Raw genomic sequence first — 10,790 nt, 5'->3', positions numbered from 1 at the left:
AGCCCAGCTCATTTTTAAAATTTTTGTAGATATGGGGTTTTGCAGTGTTGCCCAGGCTGGTCTTGAAATCCTGGGCTCAAGCAATCCTCCTGCCTCATCCTCCAAAATCCCCTTCTGGGATTACAGGCATGAACCACTGCACCAGGCAATTTAATTTTAAATGATTTGTATGGTATGAAGTCTCCAAAATACCCTCAGGGTGCCTAGCAAAGGCATGCACAAAATCTATTTGGAGGGACGTTCCCACAATCCACAACTCAACATATCTTCATAGAATTAACAATTGCCATTCAAGATGTACCCACAATAAAAAATGACAAGACACATGAGGAAAGAATGTGTGGTGAGCAAAGAGGAGTATTGACCATGTAGTACTCGATAGGTTAGGACATTCTGAAAGAAAGTATAAATTAGAATCTTTAAATGGTGAAATAAATGAGGAACCAAAATTAAACAAATCACTGTGAAAAAGGAACAATGAATTTTCCTAACAACTTATTTCTAATAATGTAGCAATTAAAAAATAAACTCAATAAAATTAAATAAGAAATACATGGTGTGGATAAACAGCTGATTAGACACAACTAAGGAGAGTAGTGAATTAGAGCAGGTACCAAATTTGTGAAATTAAGCAAATTAACCAGAATGAAGCACAATGAGAGATGTCTGACAAGAATTCTTTTTTTTTTTTTTTTTTTTTTGAGACGGAGTCTCGCTCTGTCGCCCAGGCTGGAGTGCAGTGGCCGGATCTCAGCTCACTGCAAGCTCCGCCTCCCGGGTTCACGCCATTCTCCTGCCTCAGCCTCCCGAGTAGCTGGGACTGCAGGCGCCCGCCACCGCACCCGGCTAGTTTTTTGTATTTTTTAGTAGAGACGGGGTTTCACCGTGTTAGCCAGGATGGTCTCGATCTCCTGACCTCGTGATCCGCCCGTCTCGGCCTCCCAAAGTGCTGGGATTACAGGCTTGAGCCACTGCGCCCGGCCGACAAGAATTCTTGTAGGAAAGAATAGAGATGGCGGGGTGTGGTGGCTCACACCTGTAATCCCAGCACTTTGGGAGGCCGAGGAGGGCGGATCACTTGAGATCAGGAATTCAAGACCAGCCTGGTCAACATGGCAAAACCTCATCTCTACTAAAAATACACAAATTAGCTGGGCATGATGGTGCACACCTGTAGTCCCAGCTACTCGGGAGGCTGAGGCAGGAGAACCACTTGAACTGGGAGGAGGTTGCAGTGAGCTGAGATCCTGCCACTGCACTCCAGCCTGGGCAACAGAGTGAGAATCCATCTCAAAAAAAAGAGAAAGGAAAGGAAAGGAAAGGAAAGGAAAAGAAAGGAAAAAGGAAAAAGGAAAAAGGAAAAAGGAAAAAGGAAAAAGGAAAAAGGAAAAAGGAAAAAGGAAAGAAGAAAGAAAAGAGAGTTTTTGTGAGGTAGTATTTGAAAATGGATGAGAATTTTCTAGAATTGATGCACAACATAAATCCTCAGTAAGAGGAAATAGACCAAGTGTTGAGTGGGATAAATAAAAATAAAACCTCTACCTAGAATACCAAAGAAAAGACAAAAATCTTACAAGCAATCATAAAGAAAGGGTGGATTAGCCAAAAGGATTTGCAAAGAGATAATAGACTTTTCAGCAGTAAAACGAGAGGGTAAAAGATAATGCAATATTATCTGTGAAGTGTTAAAGGAAAATAAAGCCTATGTAGAATTCTATACCAAACTATTATTCAGGATTAAGGGTGAAGATAAATATTTTTAGGGACAGTTTCACTGAAAAAACTATTAAGAACGTACTTCAAGAAGGAGGAAATTGAATTTAAAAAGGAAGAAGGATTCAAGAAGCAGTGGTGAACAAAGAAAATGTTGAATATGTAATTATATTTTAGTAAGCATTTAGTGTAAAGTGAAAAGTTAATGACTAATGAAGGAAGTGGTTAAAAGCAAGGTGGAACTACATATAAGGAGATTCACAAATATGTTAAAATAAATTGCCTCCATTACCTCTGTATCAGTCTGTTTGCGTTGCTGTAAGGGAATACCTGGGGCTGGGCAATTCCTAAAGACAAGAGGTTTAATTGGCTCACCATTCTGCAGGCTGTACAAGCATGACACCAGCATCTGCTCCACTTCTGATGAGGCCTCATGAAAGAAGATGAAGAGGGAGCCGGCTTATCACAGGGCAAGAGTAGGAGCAACAGAGATGGGGAGACGTGCCAAGCTGTTTTAAACAACCAGGTCTCTCATGAGCTACCAGAGAGAGAACACACTCATCACCAAGGTGATGGTGCTAAGCCATGCATGAGGGATCCATGCCTATGATCCAAATACCTCCGACCAGTCCCCACCTCCAACAATGGGATTACATTTCAACATGAGATTTGAGGGTAGCAAATATCCAAACTATATCATCCTCCCCAAATTACCTCATCCCCATTCTTAATCCCTCTCGCCCACCTGTCCCTCTGCCCTCATCTCTTGGAAACCACTGATCTGCTTTCTGTCACTATTGAGACAGGCAGGCTGGTTGGTTCCGTTTTAATGTGGTCTGGAGGAAAAGAACAAAAGCCCCTTGCTTAAGTGCTAGCTTACCTCTCAGCCAATTAGTAACAAAATGCCTAAGAAACTATTAAAAACAACTTTGTCCCTCAGGGAGCTAGGGACCTCCCCAGGGCTCTGCATGTGCAGCTAGACTTCATCTCCAACCTACAGTTACCCCTTCCTCATTTTAATGCTAACAATCACACCCAGACCATGAAGATTTAAAATACTAATGCTACATCGGATGTATGAAGAAGCATGTGGAGCCACTGTGCAAGTGCTAGAAAAAACCCTCCCATACATGCGCTGACCCAACCCTTCCCTATAGAGAGACTCATTAAAACTAATCCACACACTACCCTCAAGGAGCGGCCCATTCCTTTTGCTTTCATGGTGCTGGCTCCTTGTGCACAAGTTGAATAAAGTTTCCTTTGCTGCTATGTTTGGTGATCTCTCTTGATTTCTATACTGGGGGATTGCAAGAATCTGGGGCACCTGCCAGTAACACTATGAATTAGTTTGTAGTTTCTAAAATTTCATATAAATGGGAGTCATATAATATACACCTTTTTTTTTTTGGGGGGGGGGTCTGGTTTCTTTCACTCAGGATAAATATCTTGAGATTCATCCATGAGGTGACATATAGCTATTGCTGTTTCTTTTTATTCCTCAGAAGTATTCCATTGTTTGCATTTGTATGGATGTACTGCAATTCATCCCTTCATCTGTTGATGATATTTGGGTTATTTCCAGTTTCTGGCCATTTCAAATAAAGCTAATATAAATAAATCTTTGTATAGAAAATTCTTTCATTTTTCTTAGGTAAATACTAGCAGTAGAAAATTTGGATTACATGTGAGGTATGTGTTTAACTTTTTAAGAAACTGAGCAGATGGGCACGGTGACTTACGCCTGTAATCCTAGCACTTTAGGAGGCCAAGGTGGGCAGTTCACAAGGTCAGGAGTTCGAGACCAGCCTGGCCAACATGGTGAAACTCTGTCTCTACTAAAAAAACAAAAAATAAAAATAAAAATTAGCCAGGCGTGGTGGCACGCGCCTGTAATCCCAGCTACTCAGGAGGCTGAGACAGGAGAATTGCTTAAACCTGGGAGGTGGAGGTTGCAGTGAGCTGAGATTGTACCACTGCACACCAGCCTGGGTGACAAAGCAAGACTCTGTCTCAGGAAAAGAAAAAAAAGGAAAGAAGGTGAACAGTTTTCCAAAGTTGTTCTGCCCTTTTACATTCCCATAATCAACTTATGAAAATCCCAGGCCGGGTGTGGTGGCTCATGTCTATAATCTGAGCACTCTGGGAGGCCGAGGCAGACGATCACTTGAGGTCAGGAGTTTGAGATGAGTCTGGACAATACGGTGAAACCCATCTCTACCAAAAATACAAAAATTAGCCAAGTGTGGTGACACATGCCTGTAATCTCAGCTACTAAAGAGGCTGACGCATAAGACTTGCCAACATTTGGTATGGTCAACCATTCTAATATTGGCCATTCTAATAGGTATGTAGTAGTATTTCATTGTAATTTTTAATGTCCAGTGACTAATGATGTTGAACAACTTTTCATATGCTTATTTTCCACTTGAGTATCTTTTCGGAGGAAGTGTCTGTTCAAATATTTATCTATTTTTAAAATTGGGTTGTTTTCTCATTATTGAAAGTTCTTTATATATTGTGGGTAAAAGTTATCAGATATACAATTTATAAATATTTTCTCCAAGTCTGTGGCTTGTGTTTTCATTCTCTTAATAGTTACTTTTACAGAGCAAAACATTTTTATGAAGTTCAGTTTGTTTCTTTAAAATATATTATGCTTTTAGTGTTGTATCTAAAAAATCTTTTCCTAAAAAAGGTCACAAAGATTTTTCTCTTGTTTGCTTCAAGTAGTTTTGTAGTTTTAGGTGTGAAAGGAAAATATCTTGGGCCCCCAAAATCACTAAGCTAAACGGAAAGAAAATTCAAGCTGGGAACTGCTTAGGGCAAACCTGCCTCCCATCCTATTCAAAACCATCCCTCTGCTCACTGAGATAAATGCATATCTGATGGCCTCTTTTGGAAAGGCTAATCAGAAACTCAAAAGAATGCTGCCTTTATAGAGATAGATACTCTCTATCTCTAAAAAGAAACTGTACAATTATATATTAGCTACAGAAATAATCCCAGTGCTTTAGAAAACAAAGGCCACTTTCTGTAGAGAGCTGGCACACACTGTGATTTTTTTGAATAATTTAATATTTTTTAGGACTAAATATCATTTTAATCTAATAATTTAAATGTAATAATTGCATTTCACATGGCAGGAAAACTCACCAATTTGTAAAAGCACCACAATCTCAAATAGCTACAGTAAGACCAAACACTCATCAAGGTCAAAGAGTGAATATATCTCCCTAAGCGTTTATTTTGCTTTATGAAATTTGATTTTCAATGAAAATGAAATGTTTTCTTATCTAATTTCCTTTAGAAATACTTAATTATGTTTTTTAGTTCTCAGTAATGACCTTTTAACATGAAATTTAAATATGAAGCTATTCTGTAATTCATTCATTTTCAATATGTCAGTTCAGAGAAAAATGTCTGCATTTCCAGCACTTTTGCCAGAGTTGTAGATTTTAAAGTTAAAAAGTGCAAAGACTTGTTGTATTCTAGAAAACTCATTGCTTCTGAGTTGGTGCATCACAATATGGCACATTTTCTACAAGAAGGTCTTTCCTAGGGACCAGTTCTGAAAGAAAACAAAAAAAGAGAGAATAATTAACATCACTAAAATTAGAATTAAATGCAAGGACACTCATTTCCCCCTAAAATTTGTAATAGTAAAATATCTAATTTTAAGATAAATCTTACAGGGATATTTTATTTCAGCTGATATCTAAGGTGGCATCCTTGACTCTAATTAGAATTAATAGCATTCTCATTTCAGATTATATAAAAACATATATGATCCACTTAACCCTTTATTATTAAATATAGCAAATTAAATAACTGAAGAGAATTCACCTAAAATTTCTATTATTGGCCATTTAATTACCAATTACTGATAATGAAAACAATTGGAAATTTTGCTGATACTATCTACTATATGAAAAGCAAGACTGGTCTCCTAATTTAAAGATTCTAAATTTTATATAACAATGGTTCTTAAAAGAGGGTGTTTTGCGTGTTCACATCAACTGGAGAATGCTACTGGAAGTTAGTGGGCAGGAGCCAGAGATGCTAAACCTTCTGTAACGTGTAGGACAGTCTGGCATAGTGAAGGACTGTCCTGTCAAAAATGCCAATAGTGCCCACATTGACAAATACCATAAAACAACAACAAAAACCTGTTGAGTCCTAGGTAAGACATCTTGCTGGAGTCAAGATAAAGCTCTTAAGACACAAATTTTTGGCTGGGCATGGTGACTCATGGCTGTAATTCCAGAACTTTGGGAGGCTAAGGCGCTATGATCATTTGAGGTCTGGAGTTGGAGACTAGCCTGACTAACATGGTGAAACCTCATCTCTACTAAAAATACAAAAAAAAAAAAAAAAAAATTCAGCTGGGTGTGGTGGTGCATGCCTGTAGTCCAGCTACTTGGGAGGCTGAGGCACAAGAATCGCTTGAACATGGGAGGCAGAGGTTGCAGTGAGCTGAGATGGTGCCACTGCATTCCAGCCTGGGCGATACAGTGAGAGTCCATCCCAAAAAAAAAAAAACAAAAAAAAACAAAAAGTTCCAAATTTTTGAGGAGATACATGATTTCTTCTTCTTTTCTCCAGAAGAGTTGAATCTAGATGAGCTATCAATCAAAAAATGCTCACACGACCTTCTATAAAATAACCTGCCTATACTTTTCAAAACATCATGGACATGAAAGACGAAGAAAGACTGAAGGACTGCTCTAGAATAAGGATACTAAAGAGACATGATGACTAGATGCAATGTGTGATCCCCAATAGGATACTGGTCCACAGGGAATTTTTTTTCCTTTTGCCATAAAAGACATTATTAGGACAAATGGAAAGATTTAAATGATAGCATTGCATCAATGTTAATACCCTGGTTTTGCTCATTATACTGCAGTTACGTTAGAGAATGTCCTTGTATATTTAGGAAATACACATTGAAGGATCTTAAAGAAATATACTCTAAAGTATTTCTCCAGAAGATCTAGACCCAAATGGGCTGCCATAATTTTTAAAATGTTCATTTTGGGGTAAATAGGCATTATGTCTGCAACTTACTCTCAGGAAGTTCAGGGAAAAAAAAGAGGGAAGCTGAGGTGGGAAGATTGGGCATGGTGGTATACACCTGTATTCCTAGCTGCTCAAGAGGCTGAAGCAGGAGGATTGCTTGAGCCCAAGAGTTTGAGGTTACAGTGAGCAAGAATTATGCTACTGCACTCCAGCCTAGGAGACAGAGACTCTCTCTAAAAAAAAAAAAAAAGAAAAAAAAAGAAAAAAAGAAGACAACACTAAAACAAATTCAACCCAAAAGGCAAACTGAATATTTCACTTAATTAAAGAAGAACTGGTCTGACTAAAAATAGCCAACTTATTAGCCAGATGATAAATTTGGCTTACTAAAATGAAAACGGTTAAATAATTATTATTTAATAATTGTTTATATCTCGCTTGCTTTTACCAAACCCATGGAGATTTCATCAGAGAATAAATTTAGTGTACGTTTTAACTTGTTAACAATGGCAATAATTTGTTTCACTTATCAAACCTATATGTGGCTATTTCATGCTAGACATTACATCAAGAAATTAAGATATGAAGGTGAATATATAATAGTCTCTTCAGATTCCAGGAGCTCACAATCTAATGGAAAAGACAGCTAGAAAAACAACAAATTATAGTATAACGTCATGAGTTACAAAAGTGAAACAAGACTTTTATGGGAGAATGGAAAAATAAATGGTTAAATACACCCATATCATTTTAGAGTATGTTCAGCTCTGAATAACCAAAGTCCAACAAGCTGGTTTAAATAAGTAAGAGATTTATTTTTTCTCATATTATCAAGAAATACAGATTAAAGGCCAGGCATGGTGGCTCATGCTTGTAATCCCAGCACTTTGGGAGGCCGAGGTGGGTGGATCACGAGGTCACGGGTTCGAGACCAGCCTGGCCAACACAGTGAAACCCCATCTCTACTAAAAATACAAAAATTAGCTGGGCATGGTTGCAGGCACCAGCTACTAGGGAGGTTGAGGCAGGAGAACTGCTTGAACCCGGAAGGCAGAGGTTGCAGTGAGCTGAGATCGCGCCACTGTACTTCAGCCTGGGTGACAAAGCTAGACTCCGTCTCAGAAAAAAAAAAAAAGAAATACAGATTAAGGCAGTTCTGGGCTAATGCTCGTCCTTAGTGATACTAAGGACCCAGGCTCTTTCTCTCTTTCTATTCTGCTACCTTACATGAGTGGTTTTGTCTTCACTGGTGCTGTCATATCACATCTGCACTCCAGATGTGAAGAAGAGAGAAGAGAAAAGAGCAAAACGAGAGTGCCAGCTCAGCCTATTCCTTTTAAACAGGAAAACAATGACTTTCTCGGAAGTAACACCCAATAGACAGGGTTTATATAGACCAGAAAGGTGTCACATGGTCTGGAAAATAACTTTTTTTTTTTTTTTTTTTGCTTGGTACATTGCACCCTGAACACAATTTTTCAGTTAATAGAAAAGAACAGGAGAAGCCAAGTGCGGTGGCTCACACCTATACTCCTAGTACTTTAGGAGGCCAACACGGTTGGATTGCCCAAGCTGTAGTCCCAGCTATTCAGGAGGTGTGAAGCATGAGAATCGCTTGAACCCGGGAGGCAGAGGTGGCAGTGAGTCGAGATCGTGCCACTGCACTCCAGCCTGGGCGACAGGACACTCTATCTCAAAAAAAAAAAAAAGAGAGAGAGAGAACAGGAGGATAGATACCGGAGAGACAACAAGCACCTCCCCGCCTTTGGCTATGCAAAATGCATATACATCCTTCTTTCCATCTGTAGAATACATCCACTCACTACCTGTCCCCTAAGGTCTCATCCAGACTGAAATCAAGGATGTTTGGTTACAGTGCTAGTTTTTCCATTAGGTTCCGCTGAGCCTCATTGTTCTAAGGTGGAGATATTGGGGAAGATGCCCTTCTTTGGGGCTTTAAAAGCTTTCATAGTCCACTTCCTGGTAATAGGAGTTTAGGGACCCAGGGGTGGACTTAAGAGGTGAAAAGAGTTAGCCAGGCCTGGGGTTTCTTGGTAATAAAATTCACTCAAAAACTTTATAAGCTTCAAATTGGTTTCCAGTCACTTCCATGCACAAGTAGCCACAGAAAAATAAGCATGAAGACTGTCAACCTTTGGTAGCAGCCTCTACGTTCTGCCCATCTCCCTAACCCTTACCTTAGTGACCACTTCTTAAAGCAATGAAGAATAGTAAGCTCCAGTCAGTAAATGAATCACATATCTAATCTTTGTCTGGAAGAATGAGAAGTCTTGAGACATCGATCTTATTTCATGTTACAGCTCAGAACTCCCCTGCTTGTATTATTGGCTTTAGTTTTAGTGGATAAGAACAATTAGCATTTTTAACTCTCCAAGGCTTTCTAAATTATGGGACTCTTAATCAATTAGACTCTAAGATGCAGACAGATGCGTGCCTTTTAGCAGAGTAATACTTCTACCTCTACTTTGTGGGCTAGCTTAATCTGCATTCATCCTCTTTTTCAATTTTATTTATTATTATTACTATTGTTATTATTAGTTTTGAGATGGAACCTCGCTCTGTCTGTTGCCCAGGCTGGAGTGCAGTGGCTGTGATCTCGGCTCACTGCAACCTCCGCCTTCCAGGTTCAAGCGATTCTCCTGCCTCATCCTTCCAAGTAGCTGAGATTACAGGCGCCCACCACCATGCCCGGCTAATTTTCGTATTTTTCAGTAGAGACGGGGTTTCACCATGTTGGCCAGGGGGCTGGTCTCGAACTCCTGACCTCAGTGATCTGCCCCCCTCAGCCTCCCAAAGTGCTGGGATAACAGGCATGAGCCACCGTACCCAGCCAATTTTATTTTGCCTAACTCATATCACCAGAAAGTGGACTATAAAAGCTTTAACTTTTGGTCTTGGTTACTAGTCACAGAAGCAGCCTCTGGCTGCTTAGAAGCTGAAAAGGCATTAAACAGGTTGTTTCAAATTGTCAAGAACCAGGCAGGCTTGAGACTAAGCTTCCAGGAACAATGACCAAAGCCATACCACAGAAATAGGCTAATGATAAAAACTGCCGCTCTCTCGTGGGGTGCCAGAAGAAAATGCCGCCATTTTTACCCTCATGGAACACAAGATGCTATACTTCGGATGTTGCCAGAAACTCAACCTTATTATGTCTGCTCTTGCCACCATACCAACGCTACTTCTCTTCTCCATGAGGAACTTGATCCTGAAACCAGTGATGCTACTCCTGCCAGCAAAACTGATTCTGTGCTGAAAACAAGTGAGTGTGCTTCACCTAATCAAACGCCTGTGCCTGAGCTACAAAGGAAACTGAGGAACTTAAATTTCCTAGGTTCTGTCTTAGGGATTTAGAATTCAGGCAGATGGAAATTCTTGAAACAAAGCAGGGTTATTCAAAGAGTAGTAAATCACCAGAAAACCTGTCAAATATCCACTATTCTATTTCTTTACCCAATTCACCTTATTGGATAATCTTTGGCATCAAAAGATATTCTACAACTGAATTCTTCTGTATTCATTAACTGTTAACACTTTAATTAGGTCAAATGTACTCCAAGTATATTTCTATGCTGTATACTGGTTTCATTATAATTTTGTCTTATTGACTAGAAAATCCCTGACTTTGCTTTCCGCATTAGATACTGAGTACTATAACAGCCTTAGTTTATTGATGTTGCCAGATCTTTAAAAACGAACTGCATTGAAATCATGGTTTATTTCCTGTACATTAGGCCCCTGAAACACCTTATCTACTCTGGTCATATTAAATATATCAATAAAAAGCAATTTCTTTCTTTTTTTTTTTTTTTTTTTTTTTTTTTGAGATGGAGTTTTGCTCTTGTTGCCCAGGCTGGAGTGCAATGGTGCAATCTCGGCTCACTGCAACCTCCGCCTCCTGGGCTCAAGCGATTCTCCTGCCTCAGCCTCCTGAGTAGCTGGGATTACAGGCACGTGCCATCACACCCGGCTAATTTTGTATTTTTAGTAGAGATGAGCTTTCTCCATGCTGATCAGGCTGCGCACCCGGCCAAAAA

At 39.5% G+C, this 10,790-nt stretch overlaps 1 protein-coding gene across 2 annotated transcripts in view; it reads right to left on the bottom strand.

The window, feature by feature from the left end:
• Nucleotides 1-4,781: 4,781 nt before the first annotated feature.
• LYRM7 (LYR motif containing 7) overlaps nucleotides 4,782-10,790 on the bottom strand; it is a 35,053-nt gene continuing 29,044 nt past the window's right edge. For both annotated transcript variants that reach the window (XM_025387455.1, XM_025387456.1), the window contains one exon: nucleotides 4,782-5,281. In XM_025387455.1, coding sequence (XP_025243240.1) covers nucleotides 5,211-5,281 — 71 coding nt within the window. In that variant the 3' untranslated portion in view covers nucleotides 4,782-5,210. The remainder of the gene's footprint in view (nucleotides 5,282-10,790) is intronic.

The sequence above is a fragment of the Theropithecus gelada genome, chromosome 6 (genome assembly GCF_003255815.1).
Source record: "Theropithecus gelada isolate Dixy chromosome 6, Tgel_1.0, whole genome shotgun sequence".
Classification (NCBI taxonomy): Eukaryota; Metazoa; Chordata; class Mammalia; order Primates; family Cercopithecidae; genus Theropithecus; species Theropithecus gelada.
Note: the sequence above shows the minus strand (reverse complement) of the source record. Positions and strands in the feature narration are given on the sequence as shown.